This window comes from Chrysemys picta, chromosome 21 (assembly GCF_011386835.1).
Source record: "Chrysemys picta bellii isolate R12L10 chromosome 21, ASM1138683v2, whole genome shotgun sequence".
NCBI classification, from domain to species: Eukaryota; Metazoa; Chordata; order Testudines; family Emydidae; genus Chrysemys; species Chrysemys picta.
In genome coordinates this window covers 3,679,426-3,704,085 of record NC_088811.1, presented here as the reverse complement: position 1 = coordinate 3,704,085, position 24,660 = coordinate 3,679,426, and the positions used below count along the sequence as shown (strand labels likewise).

The 24,660-nt window shown below is 42.6% G+C and overlaps 2 protein-coding genes across 4 annotated transcripts in view; one reads left to right on the top strand and one right to left on the bottom strand.

Annotated features, from left to right (window-relative positions):
- The window catches only part of MEGF6 (multiple EGF like domains 6), a 255,179-nt gene extending 247,576 nt beyond the window's left edge, over positions 1-7,603 (bottom strand). For all 3 annotated transcript variants that reach the window (XM_065574928.1, XM_065574927.1, XM_065574929.1), the window contains exon 1: positions 6,758-7,603. In XM_065574928.1, coding sequence (XP_065431000.1) covers positions 6,758-6,843 — 86 coding nt within the window. In that variant the 5' untranslated portion in view covers positions 6,844-7,603. The remainder of the gene's footprint in view (positions 1-6,757) is intronic.
- Positions 7,604-16,418: 8,815 nt separating this feature from the next.
- Positions 16,419-23,851, top strand: TPRG1L (tumor protein p63 regulated 1 like). The gene is made up of 5 exons (XM_005298453.5): positions 16,419-16,692; positions 17,969-18,060; positions 20,130-20,306; positions 21,011-21,164; positions 22,226-23,851. The coding sequence occupies exons 1-5, from the start codon at positions 16,495-16,497 to the stop codon at positions 22,418-22,420; spliced, it is 816 nt and encodes a 271-aa protein (XP_005298510.2). The 5' UTR covers positions 16,419-16,494; the 3' UTR covers positions 22,421-23,851.
- Positions 23,852-24,660: the final 809 nt, after the last annotated feature.

Genomic DNA, 24,660 nt, shown 5'->3' with positions numbered 1-24,660 from the left:
AAACAGGCTTACGGGATTTGCCATAGTAGACCAAACCTTTGCTTCATCAAACAGAGACTTTATATGCTGCTGTTCATTGAAGCTACAATAGCATTGACTAGCAAAATGGCTAAATTGAGGTGGTTATGCAATTATTACCCTGTAGTAAAAAAGGCATTTTCCCCCAATACATAATAAAGTGGAGAACCTTTTGGAAGTCAGTCTTAGTTGCCACTGCGAACTTGATCATGGATAGTATAAGACAGGGGTCGGCAACCTGTCAGAAGTGATGTGCCAAGTCTTCATTTATTCACTCTAATTTAAGGTTTTGTGTGACAGTAATACATTTGAACGTTTTTAGAAGGTCTCTTTCTATAAGTCTATAATATATAACTAAACTATTGTTGTATGTAAAGTAAATAAGGGTTTTTAAATGTTTAAGAAGCTTCATTTAAAATTAAATTAAAATGCAGAGCCCCCCGGACCAATGGCCAGGACCCGGGCAGTGTGAGTGCCACTGAAAATCAGCTCGTGTGCCACCTTTGGCATGAGTGCCATAGGTTGCCTACCCCAGTATAAGAGAGATTTTGAAATCACAAGTTTTGGACAGTGAAGAGCTGAGAATGTGTTTGCTGATCCATAAATAAGCTACAGCTGCATTACTGTATTATAGCCTCGACAGGGCTGCTACAGCGGGAGTTCCGCATTTCAGAAAGAGGATTTTTGTTTTGTGTTGGTGTTCTTAACATTTTCTTAGAAATGTTGATCCTGTATTTGGCATTCTTGCTTGCCAGACTGGTTAAACCTGAGTTCATGTTAGGAATGAGTTACTTCATACCCTGTTTACAAAGGCCACGTCTACACTACCCGCCGGATTGGCGGATAGTAATCGATCCCCTTGTTATATATGCCATCATATGCCAGCAATGCCCCTCTGCTATGTACATTGGCCAAACTGGACAGTCACTACTCAAGAGGATAAATGGACACAAGTCAGATATCAGGAATGGCAATATACAAAAACCTGTAGGAGAACACTTCAACCTCCCTGGCCACACAATAGCAGATGTAAAGGTAGCCATCTTACAGCAAAAAAACTTCAGGACCAGACTCCAAAGAGAAACTGCTGAGCTCCAGTTCATTTGCAAATTTGACACCATCAGATCAGGATTAAACAAAGACTGTGAATGGCTATCCAACTACAGAAGCAGTTTCTCCTCCCTTGGTGTTCACACCTCAACTGCTAGCAGAGCACCTCACCCTTCCTGATTGAACTAACCTCGTTATCTCCATACTGATTTATACCTACCTCTGGAAATTTCCATTACTTGCATCTGAAGAAGTGAGGTTCTTACCCACGAAAGCTTATGCTCCCAATACTTCTGTTAGTCTTAAAGGTGCCACAGGACCCTCTGTTGCTTTTTACAGATTCAGACTAACACGGCTACCCCTCTGATACTTGATCCCCAAATCGACGCCCGTACTCCACCTCAGCAGGAGAAGTAAGCAGAGTCGACGGGGGAGCCGCGGCAGTTGACTTGCCGCCGTGAGGACGGACAGGTAAGTCGAACTAAGATACTTCGACTACACGAATAGCGTAGCTGCGTATCTTAGATCGATCCCCTCCCCTAGTGTAGACCAGCCCAAAGATAGGTCTCTCTCCCCTCTTGTAGCACCCTCTGCTGGCCAGCTACAGGATTGTATTATAACCAATTTTCAAAACAATGACTGTGAAGCCAGCAGAGTGGGTTCCTAACCTAATTCTGACCACATATGGCACAATGAATATAGATTTAAAAAGTCACAAATTACTATGCACTGCAGCATTTTTTTATGTTTTAGCAATGAAACAATGAAAATACTTCAGGGATATCAGTACAAAAATTGTATGATCTGGGGTCACAGGAGTAAACATTGAGTGACTTGTGGGTCTCAGGAGGAAAAAAAACTGAGAAGTCCTGCTCTGGTTCACTCTCACCCTTCCCTGCCCTGCTTTCTACAATGGGAATTAAAGTCACGTATTATATCCTGTACAGCTCCCACCTTTTAAAGTAAATACTAATGTCACCCAACTTCTGACTGATAGGAATTCTCTTAACGGGTCCCAACTGGTTCTTACCATTGAAAAGATTTAATTGTACACTAGTCTAGTTGTACACACGCACTCTCTTTATTCTGAATATTTCTGGGTGGTGGTGGTGGGTGTTGTTCTGTTTTGAAGCGGTTGTTTTGTTTTGTTTAACTCCCGCTTCAATCAGGTTTCCTCCACAATTAGGAATACAAGAACGGCGATATGGAATCAGAGCACTGGTACACCTAGTCCAGTCTCTTACAAGGTTCAGCACCAAATACTTCAGAGGTAAAGGTCCAAAACGTCCATACCGGACAACAATGCAACGCCTACGGAAGAAATCTCTTTCTGACTCCAGTGGGAATTAATGGTTTATATCCGCTATGATTTTTATTCTCTCTGTAACTGTATATTCATATTATCCATATAAACGTCTATGTTGTTTTTAGATCCTGCTAAGCTCTTCGCTTCAGAAACATCTTGTGGCAGTAGGTTCCACATGCCAACTATGCATTACGTAGAGCATCTGTTTTCACTTTCCTCCATTTTAAATGGGTTACTTTTGTGGGTTTTAAACTGATGTTCCCTTGCTCTCTTATCGTAAGAAAGAGGATAGACCTTTATCATGCCCCCGTTGTCATTAACAAGATCTGAAGCAACAGTAGGTTTATTCATAGCCAAAGCTAGTCATTGCCCTGACCCTTTTCCTGAATTAGAGTAACCGCAGTTACTCTTACATGAAAGATGCATTTTTCAGTGGTCCTCAACCCTATGACTAAGGGTCCGTGAAAGGTTGTTGTTACCATACAACAGTGGTTTACAACCTGTGGTCTGCAGGGGGGTCCGCAGACTATGTCTAAGATTTCAAAAGGGATCAGCACCTCCATTTGAAATTTTGTAGGGGTCTGCAAATGAAAAAACCACTGCATTAGATCACTAGGGCTATCCGCTTTACAAGAGCAGGCTCCAGTTTCCCCAAAAGAGGATGCATTCATATTATTATAAACTGACTGGACATCTGATTTTGGCCAAAAAGAGTGCCAGGGTTTGCAAGAGAAGAGCCACCCAGGTCAGTTTGCCTCTTCTCTGAAGCCCATTAAAGTTACACTTAGAGGAAAGGAAAGTGATCAGGAACAGTCAGCATGGATTCACCAAGGGCAAGTCACGCCTGACTAACCTAATTGCCTTCTATGAGGAAATAACTGGGTCTGTGAATGAGGGGAAAGCAGTGGATGTGTTATTCCTTGACTTTAGCAAAGCTTTTGATACCGTCTCCCACAGTATTCTTGCCAGCAAGTTAAAGAAGTATGGGCTGGATGAATGGACTATAAGGTGGATGGAAAACTGGCTAGATTGTCGGGCTCAACGGTAGTGATCAACAGCTCCATGTCTAGTTGGCAGCCGGTATCAAGCGGAGTGCCCCAAGGGTCGGTCCTGGGGCCGGTTTTGTTCAATATCTTCATTAATGATCTGGAGGATGGCGTGGACTGCACTCTCAGCAAGTTTGCAGATGACACTAAACTGGGAGGAGTGGTAGATACGCTGGAGGGTAGGGATAGGATACAGAGGGACCTAGACAAATTAGAGGATTGGGCCAAAATAAATCTGATGAGGTTCAACAAGGACAAGTGCAGAGTCCTGCACTTAGGACGGAAGAATCCCATTCACTGTTACAGACTAGGGACCAAGTGGCGAGGCAGCAGTTCTGCAGAAAAGGACCTAGGGGTTACAGTGGACAAGAAGCTGGATATGAGTCAACAGTGTGCCCTTATTGCCAAAAAGGCTAACAGCATTTTGGGCTGTATAAGTAGGGGCATTGCCAGCAGATCGAGGGACGTGATCGTTCCCCTCTATTCGACATTGGTGAGGCCTCATCTGGAGTAATGTGTCCAGTTTTGGGCTCCACACTACAAGAAGGATATGGAAAAATTGGAAAGAGTCCAGTGGAGGGCAACAAAAATGATTAGGGGGCTGGAGCACATGAGTTATGAGGAGAGGCTGAGGGAATTGGGATTGTTTAGTCTGCAGAAGAGAAGAATGAGGGGGGATTTGATAGCTGCTTTCAACTACCTGAAAGGGGGTTCCAAAGAGGATGGATCTAGACTGTTCTCAGTGGTACCTGATGACAGAACAAGGAGTAATGGTCTCAAGTTGCAGTGGGGGAGGTTTAGGTTGGATATTAGGAAAAACTTTTTCACTAGGAGGATGGTGAAGCACTGGAATGGGTTACCTACAGAGGTGGTGGAATCTCCTTCCTTAGAGGTTTTTAAGGTCAGGCTTGACAAAGCCCTGGCTGGGATGATTTAGTTGGGATTAGGTCCTGCTTTGAGCAAGGGGTTGGACTAGATGATCTCCTGAGGTTCCTCCCAACCCTGATATTCTATGATTCTACATCTTAAAGAACTAATAGTAATGGTCTTTTTCACAGGAACTGCATTTAGGAAAAAAAGGGAAGTTTGAATTTTTTCATCTGTTTTTTTTCAGACAAGGCTCTATAAGCCTTTTCAGTAAATATCTAGTCTGACTGTGCTCTCTGCTTGGAGTGTGAAAAATAATTTAAAATCATAAAGCAAATAAACGTGTTCAGAATAGCAATTATTCACATCTGTCTCCCTAGGAGAAGCTTACCTCATAGCTATTAACACTCTTCACATGCACTGAACCTCTAGGCAAGGTGAACTGGAAAGCCTCTATGAAAGCTCCAACAACTACTTGTCCACTGATCCCCAACAGGTATATTTTTCTTTTAGGGACTTTTAAGAAAGAGCACCTTAAGAAAGAGCAAGAGTCAAAGAGGAGGCAATTTTCTTGTGGGTCTGGATTTCAAAATGTATGGTAGGATCCATGTTCATCCACTCTCAATTATTCCAGAATATATGAGCTTTATTTACAGGTTAACAGATTATTTTTCTAATGGCCATCCTCACAAACCCCACCTGAGATCCTTCTGCCTCTGACCCAATCACCAGAAGTAATGAGTCTGCCACTGGACTTTCACGTGGATTGTGTTGATGCTGCAAAGAGAGCTCACTATCTCCTAGATGCACTGATGCTGACAGGGCTGAGAGGTGTACATGCTTCCTTTAGTAAGGTGAGCAATTCTGACTGAGTTAGGAAGCAGGTCTATTGAGTATGTGCCATTTTTGCCTAACTGCTTTTCTGACTAACTGGGCTTCAAGGAATATGAATCTGTTGTTTTAATTTTAGAAGGTGTAGCAAACATTAGTCTGTGAATTAATGAGATTTAGGAGCAATCTGTTGGGGGGGTTTCCACTTCTGGTGGTTACAGTTCCCCAAAAGAGCTTATGCATTAAAAAAAAAAAAAAAAAAAAAAACCCTTTCTATAGCAACAGACTAACTCAATAATTCAGAATGGAGAAGTATAGCAATTCCAGCTGGCACCTTACTGCTCCAAGACATTCAATAAGGATACTGTTACAGAAAGCCTGAAAATACCTTTTGGATTAATGACATGTTTCCCCATAGCTTTGCCTTAAAATCCTGGCCTGTTGTTCTCACATGTGGCCACTGAAGAGCTATTCAGTTAGCCAAGCCTCATACACATCAGTTCACCAGACCCAAGTCCCAGATGGACGGAGGCCGGGGAAGCAGTTGTTATTTTGCTAGTATCTCCTTTTCCAAAAGACAACAAATCCATCTATATAATAACTATCAAAGGGCAATCTACAGAATGCCCTGTATATCCTTTGCTATTTACTTACAAATGCCTCACCCCTTAGCTGTCTGCACATCCAAAAAGGAAGAACTAAAAAGAACCACAAGAATGCGGTTGGCAGCAGCAATGTTTCTGGAGTAATTTATTGCAGTGAAGGAGAGTTTTTGTGTGCACCAAACAGTGGTTTTGTGTCTAAAGAGTATTGTCAGCAGTGCTCTATTGGGAATTAAGTTGCTAAATTAAATTCAGCACTTCCCATTCCCTGGCATTTTCTTTTCTTGAATACACTGGCACACATCTCATTTCCAGTATCTGATCCAACAATCCCTAACAGGCACTGCTTGGGAGATAATATGAAATTCTTTACATAAGCAAGAAAGATATCTTTGCAATAATTTTCCAAAACACATCCACTGAACAGGAGTGCCTCCATCCCCAGTAACCAAGTTACTGATGTAAGACAAAGATGGTTTGGATTTACTTCATTGCACAATACTAGTTTCATTTACAAAGAAAAGCAGAGAGATCCCCCTGCATGGAGAGATCTTCTCCTGGCAGAATACCAAACTTGTAAGGAAGTTTTCCCAAAGGATCCACACAGTTAATGCCAAACTAAAGCTATAACATTTCATTAAAAAATACAGGGCTAAGTGCCTCTAGATTAAGAGCAGGAGGAAAAAAGGTGACTATAAAGAAGAATGTGATAGAGAAGAGAGAAATAGAAAAGAGGATAATATAAAAGCAGCAGTCATAGTAAAACAGTCTTCAAACTATATAATTACATTTCATGCTCACACACTACCTACATCTCAATGAAAAAAATCCAAGCATCTCCTACAGGCAAAGGGAAGCATCCATACTTTTCAAATCCCTGTTTGCCTTTGTTCTATGCACACTTGTGACCAGGGAAAACAAAAAACAAAACAAAACAAAAAGAACCTTTTTTAAAAATTGCATATAACAGCTTCTCCCTTAAATATTTGCTGACCTGATCTGACCAACGCTGGTGATTCTCTTTGCTGAGTACTTACATAAGGGGCTGTAGTTTGTTCCTATAGGTGAACGAAGGCACTGGCAGGGTCAGAATGAATGATAGCACCAACACGTGTAGCTCCATTGCTGCTGCTCCTTTCCCTTCCCAGGGTGGCTCTGATGGGTGCCTAGAAAGTTTTACAGCCTTCCCAAGTGAGAGGCTGGCAAGCGTCTCTTCCTCAAAGAAAAATGCTCATGATTACTTCCTGACTTTGCCAGTTTCTCCTTTGCTGACAAAGAACAACACTATGGGAACACACGATGATTCTTGCTGGGGTTCGCTGGAAGAGCAGATTTATCACTCTTGGACTTTTCCTCCTACAGGCAGTTTCCCTGTATCTTCAATCCAAGGGAAGTGATTACAATGCCAGTGGTCACAGAGCTTTTCCAAAACCCAAACCTGGCTCCTTAGTTTCTCTTATTAGTATTAAAGTATGCTGAGGTGGCTTTTCCTTCTGGCATTTGCTTTCTAATGAGATCAAAAGTGCCAGTGGCTACAAAATCTGGGTGCAGTCCAGCAGCGAAGTCCCATGTAGGTTTGATTGGTTTGGTGTCCTGATCCACTTCACAAGGCAATATATAACCCAACTCTGAGGATGGGAGCTCCCACAGAGAAGTCCACCTCCCTGAGGACCCACAAAATTCCCAGCCCCTTTCAGCAATGAGCAGAGATTTCCATTAACCCTCACTGCACACTCTAAGTCATCCTCCCTCCATCAATCTCCACCTTTATCCTGGCAGGACTCTCTTACACACACTTGCTTCGAAAGCAGCAGCTCTTCTATCCCCTGCACTACAGACCAACAAAACTTTCTTCTTGCCTTTCCCAGGTCTGCCTTTCATTCACATGCTCTCTTGTTTCTTTCTTGCTGACAGTCAGAAATCCCTCCCACCAGCCGTGCCCAACTGTGAGGAGAGGAAGGGGAGGGGGGAACTCAGCAGAAGAGTAGCAGGAATAATTTCATTTTGCTGATCAAAAGACAATTCTTTTGCAGGACCCACTGCCAAATCCCAAAGCTATGCAATCCCTCCAGCCCCCTAAAAGATTCACAGAGATCCAAGCTTTCCTGCACATCTAGGACAGATAAGGCAGTTCACAACTCTTCCAAGAGAAATTCTGATGTGTGTGTGTGAAGGCTGATAGGGACAGGCAGGAAGAACACTTTGATGGCTGGAGGGTTAATAGGTATGCAAGTGCCTTGCTCACAAATCCTGTTATTTAGTGCATTGTTTACTGAAGTGCATATTGGGTGTGGGGCAAGATTAAAACTATAATTAAAATAATACATAAACCTGGATCCAAGGGAAAAAAATCATTCCAAAATAACTGGGCAAAGTGGGGGAGAGAAGGGATAAGACTAATTAGTTATTTGCCCTCTCCTAGTTAATTGCCCTCCTGCAAAAGAAAACTAAATGAGCAGTGGGGTTAGATCTGCGTGGGAGAGGGAAGCTGTGTTTTATTGGGGGCTGACCTCTGCTGGGGTAAGGCTGTTATTTAATTTAATTTTTGTCCTTGTAACTTGTGTCTGGGGTGCCTAGAGGTCCCGTTTTATTATTGTATAAATCCAAATAAACAAACACAGCGGCCTTCTGCTGTCCCTGTTCAGCGTGCTTCTCACTACCTCACATTCTCATTTTCCTCAAACATTGCTCTATGGCCAAGCAGTCTTTCGAACTTTTATTTTAGTTCATACTTGGCAAGTGGAAAACATACCCCACCTGCACTAGACATTTTGGTTTGGCCCGAATATGAAGTTTAACTCAAAGTCACAAGCGCATTTTATCTATTTAGTCTGGAATGGTTTTGAGAGTAGGACTCGCTCAGGAAATGGCGTATTAACACTGACTTGTAGTTCGTTGATTCCCACCAAACGCAGCTCACTAGGGACTAAATTGTGTTGCCATCCAATGACTGTTAACTAGCCAGTGTGAAATAAGTTGGTAGGTCTCAGTACAATTCCTAATTGGACTAGTGTTACTCCCCACCCCATCCAAAAAAAAAAAAGCATCACAAGTGGCATTAATTGCCCTGTTGTTGTCAGTCTCAGGAGATGGGCTGAGGATTAAATGGGCTAAAAAGACTGAACTCCCTGCTTGCCCCTAGAGATGGTTCCACCAGATGGGGCTGAGGTGCATTGGCTGGTACAAGAGGAGGTGGGGAGAGCAGACAAGAAGTGTGAAAGCGCTGCAGTAACAAACACCCAAGGGAGGAGCTGGCTGACAAAAGCTGCCTTTCAAAAAGGGGCGGGGAATCAGTGAGGGAGAGGGAGGTGAACAGACTGGTCCCCAGCAAAGGACTGGCCTTCTGCACGAGAGAGAGAGAGAGAGAGAGAGAGAGAGCAATGAGGAGTGCAGGAAGACAGAGGGAGAGTCTGTTCCAGTGAGACTTCCAGCCCCAGCTGGTTCAGCAGTGCATCCAGGAATGTGCGTGACTACAGGGAGGGTGCAAGGATGTTTCGCGCCCTAGGCGAAACTTCCACCTTGCGCCCCCCCACCCCTCCCCGAGCCCTGTGGCAGCTCTCCGCCCTAAGGCGCCCCTCCTCCCCCCCACGGCAGCTCCCCCCCCCCCGCCCTGAGATGCTCCCCCCCACGGCAGCTCCCCCCGGCCCAGGCTGCCGTGCAGCAGCTCCCCACCCCAGCTCACCTCTGCTCCGCCTCCTCCCCGAGCACGCCGTCGCCGCTCCACTTCTCCTGCCTCCCAGACTTGTGACGCCAATCAGCTGTTTGGCGCCGCAAGCCTGGGAGGGAGAGAAGCAGAGCGGGGCGGCGTGCTATGGGAAGGAGGCGGAGCAGAGGTGAGCTGGGGCGGGGAGCAGTTCCCCTGCATGCCGCCCCCCCCTTACTTGCTGCAGGCGGCCCTCCCCGCATCCCCCTGCCACAGCTCCCTCCGCCTAAATGCCGATGACAACGACCAGGGCGGCTGAAGATCCGGCCGCCGCGGTCGCCGCCAAAGGACTCGAAATGCTGCCCTCCCAAATGCTAGCGCCCTAGGCGACCGCCTAATGGGTTGCACTGGCCCTGCGTGACTAGGTGAAAGAAACCAGACTTTGGAATTAATGCACCCAGAGGAAGACTGGAACTCCACTAGGCCAGGTGCTGAACACACTGTAAGAGACAGTCCCTGCCCCAAAGAGTTTATGGAAATGTGATGTGAGATGAGTTTATATTTGCTGGATTGAACTCACACCAAAACCAGCTTCACTAGACACTGCCCACCACCCACCTATACTTCTCCAGAGAAACAACGGGTTACCCAGCTCTTTCAGTAAAGATAGAGAGAATCTTTTTGTGAGCAAGTGGGCAGAAGCTTCTGAATGACCCTGACACTCAAACTCTCTAGTGCATGGTGTGTGAATTCCAGTGTACAGCTATGGTAAGAAAATGGGGGCCCATGGGAAATGCTCCTCGCCCTAATTATGTCTTTGAGGAATGCAACTTGCATTTGTTGTATACGTGGTCTTGTTATTACTGCTCTTCTAGGCATAAAGCTTGCAGTGGCACTTAGAAAATAAAAATATGCAGGGCTCCTGCCTCAGGAAGAGCAAGGTGATGACATGTGGCACTGCACATGTTGCTGAATTTGGAGAAACATATCAATAGTCTAGGGGCAAGTTAGAAAAATAACAATTGCTTTTGTTAACAGCTAAATGTATCCAGTTGAAGAAGATAGAAAAGGAACAACTTCTGCAAATGGCTGGCTTTACACATGAACCCTTTCATAAGTGTCCCATGTACCACCTTTACAGCTATGTGTGTAACATTCTCCCTTAGGAACTAAGAAGCTGTCTGGCCCAGCAGCTGGGACGTTGATATTTTCTGTTTTAAAAAAGGGTCATGGCTATGTAAAAATTCTATTGTTAAAACTTCAGAGTGTAAGTCAGAGCAATAAGGAAATTCAAGCACTCGTTTTCTTCTCAGCACCCTGAAGCCTTGAGTGAAATTACATTGATTTCTTGAAATAAAGGGAAATTGTAAAACTATTTAGATCCTAAAATTGCTTCTTGTAAGCAGCAGGTAAATTCTACTATCTTTTGTAAATTATCTTCATATTTAATTTCTGAAGTGTTGTTCAAATCTGAAAAATAACTTTGTTAAAATGGCACTGTGGAATTCTGCATTGGTCTTACAAGGACTCCAGATCAAATTTGCTCAATTTACAAGAAGAAAGATGTTCCAAATCTCAAAGCCAATAACCTCAACCTGGGATCTGAAATTCATATCAGTTCCTTCTGGCTCATGCATCACCAGTATAATAGATTCTTCATGAAAAATCTTCCCTGAGTTACACCTCTGCATCACCAATAAGAACATAAGATTGGCCAAACTGGGTCAGGCCAATGGTCCATCTGGCCCAGTATAGAATCATAGAACTGGAAGGGACCTCGAGAGGTCATCTAGTCCAGTCCCCTGCACTCATGGCAGGACTAAGTATTATCTGGACCATCCCTGACCGGTGTTTGTCTACCCTGCTCTTAAAAAGTATCCTGCCTTCTGACAGTTGCTGGTGGCAAATGCTTGAAAGGGAATAAACAGAACACGCCAATTAGCAAGTGATCCATCCCCTGTCATCCAGTCCCAGATTCTGGCAGTCAGAGGCTTAGGGATACACAGAGCATGGGGTTGCATCCCTGATCATCTTGGCTAATAGCCAATGATGGGCCTATTCTCCATTAATTTATCTAATTATTTTTTAACCCAATTATACTTTTGGCCTTCACAACATCCCCTGGCAATGAGTTCCTCAGGGTGACTGTGCGTTGTGTGAAGAAGTACTCCCTTATGTTTGTTTTAAACCTGCTGCCTATTAATTTCATTAGGTGATCCCTAGTTCTTGTTATGTGAAAGGGTAAATAACACTTCCTTACTCACTTTCTCCAAACCACTCATGATTTTATAGTCATCTATCATATCCCCACTTAGTCATCTCTTTTCTAAGTTGAACATTCCCAGTCTTTTTAATCTCTCCTCCTAAGGAAGCTGTTCCATACCCCTAATCATTGTTATTGTCCTTCGCTGTACTTTTTCCAATTCTAATATATCTTTTCTGAAATGGGGTGACCAGAACTGTACACAGTATTCAAGGTGTGGACATAAAATGGATTTATATATATATTTTCTGTCTTCTGATTTTCTATCAATGCTGACATAGCCTGTGCTCAGTTAAACCTTTGCTGCCAAACTGTCTTTACTAAGGTCCCATTTAAAGGTGTTTAATTTTATTACCATGGGTAGTCCAACTGTTTGCAGAATCAGGGCCTATGAGTGAATGAGCACAAATTAGACCATTATGAAACTGCACCTGGTTAGGGCATCACAGTCCTGCAACTGGTGCTTAGTAAACAATTCTGGTGATGATGCACAAAAACCAGACTTCAGCTCACTCTCACCTGTGCTGTTCTGCAGGTTTAAAGGGAGTTGAAAGCAATGAAGCCTTATTTTAGTCACGGAAGAGAGCAGCTCTGATTCTGAATACAAACAAGACAGATCTGAGGAGCAGAAGGTGCCTGCACACTACTTGGTTAACTCACTAGCTCAGGAAGGATCAATGCCACTTCAGAGTCTCTTTTCAGGCCCTTGCCTCAGGGCACAATTTATTGGTTAAAGAGAAAACATAAACAAAAACACCAAAATAAAGTAGTTTCCCCTGTCCAACATGGGCTATAGTTCCTAAAGGCTTTTCCCACACCCCTTTCAGTCCTTCTAGGACCTTGCCCTGTCATAGGGACTCCAGTTCTCACTCTTCAGGCCTTCTACCTGCGAGTCACTTAATAGCTGAGTTCTTTCACCTATGGCTCTCTAGCTCAACTGATCCCTTGCTAGCCTTTATACAGACTAGGGCCCTGGTTTTTAAAGGTATTTAGACATTGCTGTGCTCAGCACTGCAATGCTTAACTGATTTAAGAGCCTAAATCTCATTTTCAAAAGGGATTTAGGTGCTTAGGAGCATAAATCACACTGACTTTATAACTCGGAGCATGGTACTCTTCAAGCTATCACATGACACCTACCCCACAACCTCAACTGGAAGGCAACTGATCAGTTACAGGTGGGGCTGGACCCATAAGCCCTTAAAGAGGCCAGCCACTCTGTGCAAGCGCCATTTTTACAAAGTCACTTTTTTGGAGTTGAATCACACTTCAATGGTTAACAAAAAACATTGGCTGGATATTCTACAACCTAATGAAGTCTGAACTTTACTCCCTCCGCTTTGCCATGGGTCCCATCCCTTCATGAGCCTGGAAAGAATTGCATTGTCCTTTTGACTAAGGAAAGACATTCAAAGCTTTGGAGAACATGAGGTACAAGAAATGTTTTACTCCTAGGGTTGTGAAAAATGAAGAGAGACAGCAATTGCAACGCTCAAAACCAATTTACCCTCTAACCCAATATAAAAATATGGAGACAAAGTTCTGTTTGTGGACTATATACTTTTTAGTGGGTAGCTCCCTCTTGTGTATTTGGAAGGTACATGCAGCTTATAAGAATGGAGTCATTTCTTTAGGGAGTCAGTTATTTCCACCAAACATGAAAAAGGAACAGTGGCCCCCAGTGGACAGACACAAGGGCAGAGGAGAGGAGAGGAAGAACCAAAAGAGAAATTATTCTAGCTGCAAGTTTATCTTCCCAACTCAGACATCAAGTAACTGGTGCAGTCTGAATAGCCTCTAGACTGATTTTCGTAGATGCCAGGTAGTGTACATAGGTTGATGGTTAAGGTTATCACACAGTGTGGCTACCCTGTAGGGTTGTCTGAGAAGAGAAGGTGACACTACGATGGAGAAAGCCCTGGTTTAAACACCCAAGGTTTGGGCAGTTAATGTTATTGAACATGAAGCCAATTCTACAAACCTTACGTTAGTAGCCTATGACTACATAGCGAAGACTGTTGGGGTACTTCCATAAATAAAGAGTTGAGTAAGGATTTCAAGAATGGACTTAACCTAGGAAACACGTGTGAAAGATGAATGTCTGAAATCCAATACATTGTATGTCAAGTCTCTTGAATATGTTTTCAGTTTTTACTGTCTTCTAGCACAATTGTCTGCTAAAAATAGCCTCTTCTGGCACCAAGTATAGTAACTCTGGAAAGTGGTAACAGAGTTACAATATGGGGTGATAAACAGTATATATAGAATCTGCAAAAAGGGAACTGAAAAAAAATCTACTTGCTTTGATACCCAGCTATTTAATCTTGACTATCAAACAGAGGAAATATGGTACAGTGTACAGCATGCTAGACTTTAAACTCTACTAGTGACTCATTATGTGACCTTGGGCAAATCACTTATTCTGTCTGTGTTTACTCGTTGGTAAAATGAGAACAGTGAGACTTACCCACCTTTGTAAATCTCTTTAAGATGTATAGATGAAGCATGCTATATAAACGGTAAGCATTATTCCCATGTTCTTGTCTCCTGGAATATTTATACTTATGGTCATTTGATAATTGCTCAGTTTGTTATGCTTTTCCCTCCAGTTTTGACTCAACATATATTGTATGACTTAACTTATATCTGCTTATTAACGGATACATATCTGATTGCTTATTAACAAGATTGATAAAATAAATAAGCACTGGAGCACAGTAAGTAGTGTAATCTCACAGTGTTACTTACAGAAAAGCAGGGTTTGGTTTGGCCTGGCCAAGGAATCCAGCATTTCCAGGATGGTTGTGATGATTTATACCGCCATCTGCTGATAGAAATGTGATCAACTTTAACAAAGCTTGGAAAAACTGGTCCCATATGTTCAAACAGGATGAGAATTTTTTGTATCTTTATAAATGTTTATTAAAACAAATTTAAAGGAAAAGCCTATTCTTATTTTATTTCAAAAACAATTCTGAGTGAATTTAGTGCTTTCAGGGGGCTCCAGAGAGCCATTATTAAAAATTATACAGGCTGGAAAAAAAACAAGATGGGCAATTTCTCCCCCATAATAACCTGATACTAGTGTCAGTTTGTCTCAATCCTGATCCCTCTAAATTCTGTCTCCACGACTTTCTCCCCTGCAGCTCCTGCCATGTGGAACCACCTTCATGGATCTGACTCATCAGCTTTCCAACGCTTCAAATCTCATCTGAAAACATTATTTACTCCCCTCCTTTAGACTTTTCATTTCTCCTTCTCCCTCTATTATTATATTTTATTCAACTCAATAATGTGTTTTGAGATGAAGTGTAAATTTTTCAAAAGCACCTATGTGATCTGGAAGCCTATGTCCCATTTTCAAGAGACAGATGCTCAGGAGCCTAAGTCAGAGTGCCTTAAGCACTTAAGAAAATGTTACCCAAAAATCTACATAAATGATCCAACATAATATAAAATTGCATTGTACTGTATATGCCAGTATGATTCATACATAGCTACGGGCTGTAAATTTTAGACCTGGGCCCAGATTCCCAAAAATATTTAGAAGTCAGGAGCCAAAATACCTAGGATCTGGGCCTTGGTCTCTAGATGTCAGCAATATTCTGTAATCACACCCTGCAAATATGCCCCAGGAATTTGATCACGTCAGCCTAAATCTTTCTTAGCTTTGTGTTTTAAACAACACTTTTTATTATACCAGGAACATAAGAACGGCCATACTGGGTCAGACCAAAGGTCCATCTAGCCCAGTATCCTGTCTTCTGACAGTGGCCAATGCCAGGTGCTCCAGAGAGAATAAACAAAACAGGTAATCATCAAGTGATCCATCCCCTGTCACCCATTCTGGGCGACCATCCCTGCCCATCCTGGCTAATAGCTATTGATGGACAAATCCTCCATGAACTTATCTAGTTCTTTTTTGAATCCTGTTATCGTCTTGGTCTTCACAACATCCTCTGGCAAGGAGTTCCACAGGTTGACTGTGCGTTATGTGAAAATAGATAAGAACACTGGGAAATGTGCCAGTAAAAATTGACCCAGCTATTGCTTTAAAAAATATATCATGTGCCTGGCACTGAGTCAAAAGCAGTTTTCCCGATATGCTTTTCCAGTCCCTACATGTAGAGTTTGTTTATTGCTTTTATGACACTTAATGTTTTCTCAACAGTTGTTTGTTTTCCAAACAGGTTACAATACCTCCTCTCCCAGCCTAACCCACAGCACTGACTGATAGACCCCATTATGAGGAGACAGAGAAAAGGGACAAATCCTAGATTTGAGACCCAAACCCCTTTACATCCACAGACATTTGGGATACCTTTTATTCCCATACTTTGGGTGCCCACATTCTGTGCAGACAAGAGACTCATTGGCAACTTGTTAAGAGCCCAAAGACCAAATTCAAGTACATTAAATGGAACCGGTCAAAATCACCCTGATCTGAGCCAGCCCATTTCATACTGCCGAGTCGGTTGGGCTACACAGGTGTATTAAAGAAGGCGGGGCAATTACTGAACTCCCCAGACCACACTCTGGGACGGTCTCCATTGTAAATTACTGACACCAGAAACACAGGTCCATGACATGGAGGTGGCAGAACACTGTTGTTGGCTAGATAGGGAAACATGCCTGGGAAAATTCTTTCCCATTTTCAATTGAGATTTCATGGAGCTGGACATTCTCCACCCAGCTCCATTGACTACACTACTGAGGCAGGTAGTACTGAGCCCCCAACCCCCCCTTTCTGCGCTCCCCAGCGCGGCGCCGGAAGCGGAAGCGGCCTGCGGGCGGGGCGGAAGCGGGCTGCCGGCGGGGCGGAAGGCGGCGCCGGGCTGTGGCACTCGGGCAGCCGGAGCCCGCGGGCGATGCTGCAGCTGCGGGACGCGGAGGAGGGGGACCCGGACGGGGGCCCCGCCGGGGCGGCGGCGCTGCTGGTGCCGGCCGAAGCCGACGTGCCCTTCAGCCCGCCCGGGGACTCGCTGCCGCCCCGCCAGACCCTGCGGCCCCTCAGCGTCCGCAACCCGACCCGGGGCGGCCGCCTCAAGGAGTACTTCGTGTTCCGGGTGCGGGCCGGGGGCAGCCGGGCCCGGGCCTAGAGCCGGGCGCCCTGCCCCGGCTGAGGCCTTCGAGGGGTTGGGGGAGCGGGGGCAAAACGAGGAGCCCGCTCGCTTGTCGGCCCAGCAGCGCTGGGCTTTGAGCGCCTCCCCCGGGGCCGGCCGCCGCCTCTGGGCTTTGAGCGCCTCCCCCGGGGCCGGCCGCCGCCTCTGGGCTTTGAGCGCCTCCCCCGGGGCCGGCCGGCCGCCGCCGCCTCTGGGCTTTGTGCGCCTCCCCCGGGGCCGGCCGCCGCCGCCGCCTCTGGGCTTTGTGCGCCTCCCCCGGGGCCGGCCGCCGCCGCCGCCTCTGGGCTTTGTGCGCCTCCCCCGGGGCCGGCCGCCGCCGCCGCCTCTGGGCTTTGTGCGTCTCCCCCGGGGCCGGCCCCCGCCGCCGCCTCTGGGCTTTGTGTGTCTCCCCCGGGGCCGGCCCCCGCCGCCGCCTCTGGGCTTTGAGCGCCTCCCCCGGGGCCGGCCGCCGCCGCCTCTGGGGACAGACGCAGCCGGGGAGGAGTTTACTGCACTCAGTGATGTTTGTTTAGAACACCCCGTTCGGTTTCACTGAGAACAACCAGCCCCCGGCCCCTGCTGTTCGCCTCTGCGGAGAGGCCGGGGGAAGGGCCCGGAACGTTTCAGTACCTGGGCTCCTTTTCTCCTCCACGGTTCCTCGTGCTGTAAATTATGCTCGTCTATTTCTTCTCCATCCCACTCCAGCAATCGGAGCCCTTGTTCCCAAGAGTGACTGCAGTGATCTGCTTTCATGCCATAGCTTTCTCCAGAGTGTGCAAATCATGCACTGGGCTCTTAAGGAATTAGAGAAAGTAGTTACTTTCTCATCTTCCTAATTCCCAGAGCCCCCTGCCAGAGTTTAGCCCAATCTCTGAGAACAGGGTTTGGGAACCCAGACCACAAAAAGAAAGGTAAATGTAGCATTTGTTCTGTTGACAGGGGCAAAAAGTGGTCATCCCAGACTGGTTAGTGAGAGGCCAGTTAGAATATCAAATAATCCTTTAAAGGCAGTGGTGGAGGTCCTATTGCTTGAGATACAGAGAGGCCAGGCGGAGACAATAGGGAGCACCCACCTGACCCCCACTAGATGATTACAATAATCTGTTGGGGCTTTGCCTCTCAGATCTGTAATGCTGGTCCTGGTAGATAGGAGCTATAGAGTAAAATGACTCTGTCAAGCAGTTTCAAACATTAATATGTAAATAGAGAAATATAAAACCTGATTCTCTCTTTGATTTAGCCTGGAACTATAGAGCAGGCAGTAAATGAGATTCGTGTTGTTGTGATGCCCACTGAAGATGGAGAGGTACAAAGTGTGTGGTTGCTAACTGAGTAAGTAACAGTACTAATAGACAAATGGAACTTTTCTCAGCTTTTCAGGATAAGATTTTTCTCCTGGATCTGCACACTTATTAAAAATGCTCTTGCTAGCTGTGTGAAACCTCACAAGTAATTGGAGTAAAGCTTTCTTGTGAAATCTGACAAAATCATGTCTTTAGTATACAGTTGATCCAGCAACATTTTTCTTAAAACCAAGTTCTTTTTACTGCATGTTTTATATATTGATGTATTGACTGTTTGTAAAATGCTTTTACAAATCACTTAAAATCCCATGTTCGCCAGTATATCCAGAACTCTCCTCAGTTAGTCCACCATCTGATTTATTTATAAATACAATTGCTTCATTTATCCGCTTGCTTTTTTTGATCAGTTTAAACCTGGTAAATGTCTTAGTTCTGGAATGCTGTATAGTTGTACCCAATAAAAGATATTAGCTCACCCACCTTGTGTCTTAGTACTGGAATAGAATATATAATAGACTTGGCTTTATCAAAAGCCCAAGCCATTAATTGTTTGAATGAAAGGGACTCTCAATCTTGGTAAGACTCCAAAATTAGCCCCATATCCTATTAAACAAATTATTGCAGCCTATATTTTAATATCCCATATTGCTCCTAAACTCTGTTGGGAGGGACCAAAACATAGCTCTGTGCTCAGCTCCAGGCACTTCACAGAGCAAGGAAAGTTGTCAATTTCAATCCTGTGACTGCTAGTAAGATCTGAACTGGCAGAAGGTAAGATGTAAGTAGCTGCAGTTCAGGCATGCTTTGGTTGGCTACTCAGCCTATGAATTAGGTCTGTTTCTTTTAATTTTTTTATTTAAATTTTTTTTTAAAGGGGAGCAGTTTTGGTCTAGTCAGCTTTACTTTAACAGTGCCTCTTTTTAAAGCATCATACAAAATTTTGTTTTCTCTGAAAATAACACGAACTCTACCATCTATTAAAGCTGCATTTTAATGCACTGTTTTGAATCCTCTAAAGAGTCAGTGCCCCCTCAGTGGCGATTAAGGGTGAAAGCCATAGGGTACATCTACACTACAGAGGGGAGTCGATTTAAGATACGCAAATTCAGCTACGTGAATAGCGTAGCTGAATTCGACGTATCGCAGCAGACTTACCCCGTTGTGAGGACGGCGGCAAAATCGACTTCTGCGGCTTTTTGTCGGCGGCGCTTACTACCACCTCCGCTGGTCGATTTCTACCCGCCGATTCAGGCGGGTAGTATAGACCTAGCCATAGTCTACTTGAGACTGCTACAATAGTTAAGTACTAAAGAGCCAGAAATGGAGAGGCACTGATGTACTGGAGGCAATTGTTTCCCCTATGCATATAGAAACATGGCCTACGGTCACTGGTATTTCCAGCAAAACAGTAAGCTGCATTAGAATTTGTTGGCCTTCTTTGTAAAGGTGTAGATTTGTGCTACTTCTTGATTTGTGTAAGCATTAAAACATTACAAACTGATTAAGGAAAAAGCTTCAGATGAATATATAATCTTTAAAACTGTTGGTAGTTTCCTATATTCTGTGTATTTGAAACATGCTTTCAGATGGTCAATCCTATATAAAAATAGGAATGAATGGGAAATACAGCATCACCATTATTTTAATTTTCTACAGAACAATACTGCTGTTGCTTAAATAATTCTCAGTTGCTACTGTATTAGTCAAACTACTACATGTTTTAGTCCAGGGGTCGGCAACCTTTCAGAAGTGGTGTGCTGAGTCTTCATTTATTCACTCTAATTTAAGGTTTCGCATGCCAGGAATACATTTTAGTGTTTTTAGAAGGTCTCTTTCTACAAGTCTATAATATATAACTAAACTATTGCATGTAAAGTAAATAAGGTTTTTAAAATGTTTAAGAAGCTTCATTTAAAAATTAAATTAAAATGCAGAGCTCCCCGGACTGGTGGCCAAGATCCGGGCAGCGTGAGTGCCACTGAAAATCAGCTCATGTGCCTCCTTCGGCACACGAGCCATAGGTTGCCTACCCCTGTTTTAGTCAAACTACTACAAGAAGGGTAGAAGATTACCAGTGTTTACTGTTTGTCTTACCAGAGTTGACCACTGGAACAATGAGAAGGAGCGTCTGGTTCTTATCACTGACTGGTCCCTTCTGATCTGTAAATATGACTTCATCAGCTTGCAGTGCCAGCAGGTTACTAGAATATCACTCAGTGCAATTGACACCATTTCTGTTGGAGAATTTGAGTTCCCACCTAAATCACTGAATAAGTAAGTTTTGATTTTTATTTTTTAGTGTCTAATGATACTGCTAATGTTAAGGCTATTAGTCTATCATTAGCCATATCAAGTTTGATAGCCTTTCCATTTATTTGTATTAGTAAAGGTTTTTGATTTTGCTGTAATTAAAGAATGGTTGATCAGCAGGGAAGCAAAATTTTTAAAACAGTTACCATTTATACTGAAAACAGTTTACTCCTGAAATATTTTTTCCTAACATGGACTATACTTTATTTTGGGGAATGTCTTTGTAAGCAGTCCAGTAATTTTATTTTACTTGTTCAGTGTTAGCATTTATATTAGAAACTTGTAAGTAAATCTGATTATGTGGAGTATTAGTCTCACCCTAGACCATATACTAGGATGTATTCGGCTGCATGAATATAAATGTGGAAGACTCTTATGTTTAATTTTAATAAACTTAATCTTTCATACAAACTTGTCATTTAAACAATCTTTACTTAATTTGGGAGCTGGTATAAATAACTGATTTTCAAGGTGTTTATTGTAAACTATGCTGATATTTTTGAGAGAGACTACTTATTACTATCTAAGAAACAAACGTTAAAATTCTAAAATGGACTTTAGTTTTCATTAAGGTGTTCAGAAATGTTTCCAAAAAAGCAAATTAATCTGCTCTGTAAAGAGCTTCAAGGCCTACCTTATCAAATATGTGGTGTCTTCAAATTTGGTAGGCGAGAAGGCATTGGTATTCGAATTCAATGGGATAAGCAAAGCCGTGCATCCTTCATAAACCGATGGAATCCATGGTCCACAAATGTGCCCTATGCTACTTTTACGGAACATCCAATGGCAAATGCTGATGAGAAGATTGCATCCCTTTGCCAAGTAAGGAAGTTTTCTATAATGTTAGATATACAGATTTATATCTAATAGATTTCCATACTGTATTAGGTATAAATCACATCGATGATTTAAGCTGGATTCAGTTCTTAAGAATTTTACCTTTTTTTGAAAATGACTTTGATGGAAGCAGAGAATAAATGTAAGGAGACTGGCCAAGCTTTTTCTATGCTCTCCATCTATTTCAGCAGGGTTGTGCTGCTTGCCTGTTGCTAGAAGTCAGGCAAGTCTTGTTGACTCTTCAAATCATGTTCATATAGTGAAAGAGGTTGCAATGATTTCCAAATTTCAAAAAAACCTGAAGCTGAAAGAGGAAAACATTTCCTTAAACAGGTAGTTTTATCAACCTTCTTTCCTGGGAAGAGGTCTAGGCTTTACCTAGAGTATTTGTACTTTGCAATTCTAGAAGAATCCTAATAAATTATGTGTAGTTACAAAATATATACCCCTCCTATGCACACACGTATTTCAGTGGCTTTTTTTTTTTTTTTTTTTTTAAGAGCCCTTCAGGTGAAAGTTTATTTACCCTAAGACAATCGGCTGTGGACACAATTGTAGAGCTAAGCATTTAATATTATAAAAATTACTGTTATAGCTGATCTTTATGCAAACATCTCATTTAGGAAAGCATGTTCTCATTTGAAACTGCACCTCTACCCCGATATAACGCGACTTGATATAACACATTCGGATATAATGCGGTAAAGCAGTGCTCCGGGAGGACGGGGCCGCGCACTCCGGCGGATCAAAGCAAGTTCGATATAATGCGGTTTTGGCTCCTGAGGACAGCGTTATATAGGGGTAGAGGTGTACTTGCATCAGTAAATGCTAGCATGTGGAATTTATTATAGGTGTATGTAGTCTTATGTATAACAATTATAACTTTATATACATGTCTGTAATCTTCTATTTCAGCAGCAGTAGCTCTTATGTATAATTTTGCCTTTGTAAGCAAACTAGCAACAGCTTTTCAAATAATGGGAAAACATTAAGTTGATTGTCAAAAGTAGAGCAGGTCTATTTAAAATGTTTTTTTCCCCCCTTAGTTGGAAAACTTTAAGACTCAATTAATCCAAGCTGTGAAGAAGGCCCATAAAGAGTGTCCGTTGCCAGGGAGGGCCAATGGAGTACTAGTGCTGGAGCGTCCTCTTCTTATTGAAACTTACGTGGGATTGATGTCTTTCATCAACAATGAGGCCAAGCTTGGCTACTCGATGACAAGAGGCAAAATTGGATTTTAAATTAATTGTAATCAATCCACTTAAAGGGAAAGTGATTTGAGATTAGTATCATGGGGAAAGAGTTGGGAGAACTCAGTACATGGCAGAAAAGAACAAAAATGAATAAAATGTCAGATAAAAGGGATTTGTTAGTTGCAGAATGAATGACTTCCACAGAACAGTCATTACTGTTATGAAGCTCATAGATGGCTAAGTCAGGTATTGAGTTCAGGTGGTCACAGGGTAGTTGCTTTCTTAGAGTACCTGGATTTAACTTACACTGTCACTATTTGTATGCAAGTCTAGTGAGCAATGATATTTCCTCTTACATTTCTAGCTAAAGGTCTTTCCTTACTAAGTGTGACTTATCTGTGACAAATATTCTATATCAATATCCACTGTAGATACGGTGCATGTTCATGCCTTATAGCTATATTTACATAAGGATTCAATTGCAATGAAATTATTTCATGTGCAGTTGAGACTGATTTTATATTGGCTAAGAAGGTACTAATGTCTAGACTACGGTAATCTCAGGAATTTAATTCAGTGTTATGAATTTTTAAAGAACTGTCATTCTTTAGCAAAGTCAGCTAATTCGGTCAAAACTAGAGTGTTATGCCTTCTCCTAACCAGTGGAATTGAACAATTACTTTGTAAGTTGAAGTGTTTGAGTAATGTTACTGGTCTCTTTTAAATAGCTATCAAACCTGAATCTGTATAATTTGCAGGTTTACCTTATTTAAGGCTTCTCTTTGCAGCCATCTATTAAAGAAATATCTTAAAATAGAATAGCCAAAAATTTCAGACAATTAAAGGATATCTTTGCCTTCCTATGAAGTTACTTTTAATGCAACATGGGAATGGTAGTTTTATAATTAAAGGGAATTCTACTTTGAGTAGCTTTATATTTCCTTAGCAAAAGTGTATTTTGTGTTGTGTTTTCATTTAGTAATACATAGACCAGATTAGAATAGCACCAATGTAAGGTTTTTGTAACCTATGTGGCCATGTAGTTGTTGGAGAGAGGGGAAGCTTTAGTCATAGTATTGTTCAGTCTTATGTAATCTTCCACTTAAGTTTGTAGAAAGTAAATTCAGTAGTACAGCTAACTTTAAATGCAGCAGTATACAAAGATACTGAACAGAACTACAGCATGAGATTACTGTGACAAGTTTCACTGTAGATGAATCCTTTACACAGCCCATCTTAATATATAACTTTAGCAGAAGCATTTCTCTGCCCCTCAACATGTTAGTGATATGCTGTGCAGCAGTGGAAGTGGTATGTTAAAATATTTTTTACCTTTTAACTTGAAATAAACTGTATGTATGTTCTTTTTGAATGTCTCTGGAATGCAACCAGGTGCATGTTCTTGTCAATATGGGCTCTTTTCTAAGACACCAGTGTCTAGCATTTGTTAATCTTGCAGTAAAGATAAGTTTAACCATCTTTGTTCTCTGGTTTTTAGTTGGTAGAACACTAGATGTTGTAAAAGAAAGAATATAAACCAAGCATAAACTCAAAGAGTAGAAAAAAAATCTGTAGTAATTAATTTATTGGGGCATCTATTGTACCTTCCTTTGAAGCATTTGGTGTTGACCAAGATGGATTACCTCTTCTTCCCCAATCGTTATGGAATTATTACACATACACCTTCCATTCCATCCAATTTGATACTCCATATTAAGTCTCTTTAAAACAGCTTATGTGAATCCTCTCCCCTATGCTGGTCTCTTCCCACAACTAAAGCAGGTGTGAGTGAGGAGGAGACGGTCATGGGGTAAGAATCTCATCTCTCCTTTTTTCAAATGCTATTCTACACAATCCTCTAATTTAGAGGAAGACTGTTCAGGCGCTGATATGATACCAGCTTAACATTTTAGTTGGTAAAGAAAACTGGTTCTCACACAGTTGCATTTGATGACTTCAACACTTATTCATGGCTAAAATGATAATAAAATAACTGCTTTGTCAGAACTGCAGTTACTGATTCCTTCCAAGTATTCAGGGTCTAACAACTATATGCATTTTATTCCATATTTAATTCTAATAGAATAGGTCACTGACTGTATTGAGTGACCTAAATGCAAAGACTGATCTATGAATTTGTACACTACTCCATGAAAATAGAATAAAAGGCAATTTTCTAGCTTTCTTGAACCCTGTGTCCTTGGGGTATGAGGACTGATGTACAATGGTATGCAGTTAGTCACTGTCCACTTGAATCAGGGTAACAGCAACAGTGATATGTACATGTG

Excerpts from the sequence above, each read along its gene's own strand:
- TPRG1L (XM_005298453.5), top strand. The coding sequence starts at position 16,495 with ATGCTGCAGCTGCGGGACGCGGAGGAGGGGGACCCGGACGGGGGCCCC. Across the intron at positions 18,061-20,129 it reads AGTGTGTGGTTGCTAACTGA|AGTTGACCACTGGAACAATG; the intron begins GTAAGTAACAGT and ends TTGTCTTACCAG. Across the intron at positions 20,307-21,010 it reads CCACCTAAATCACTGAATAA|GCGAGAAGGCATTGGTATTC; the intron begins GTAAGTTTTGAT and ends CAAATTTGGTAG.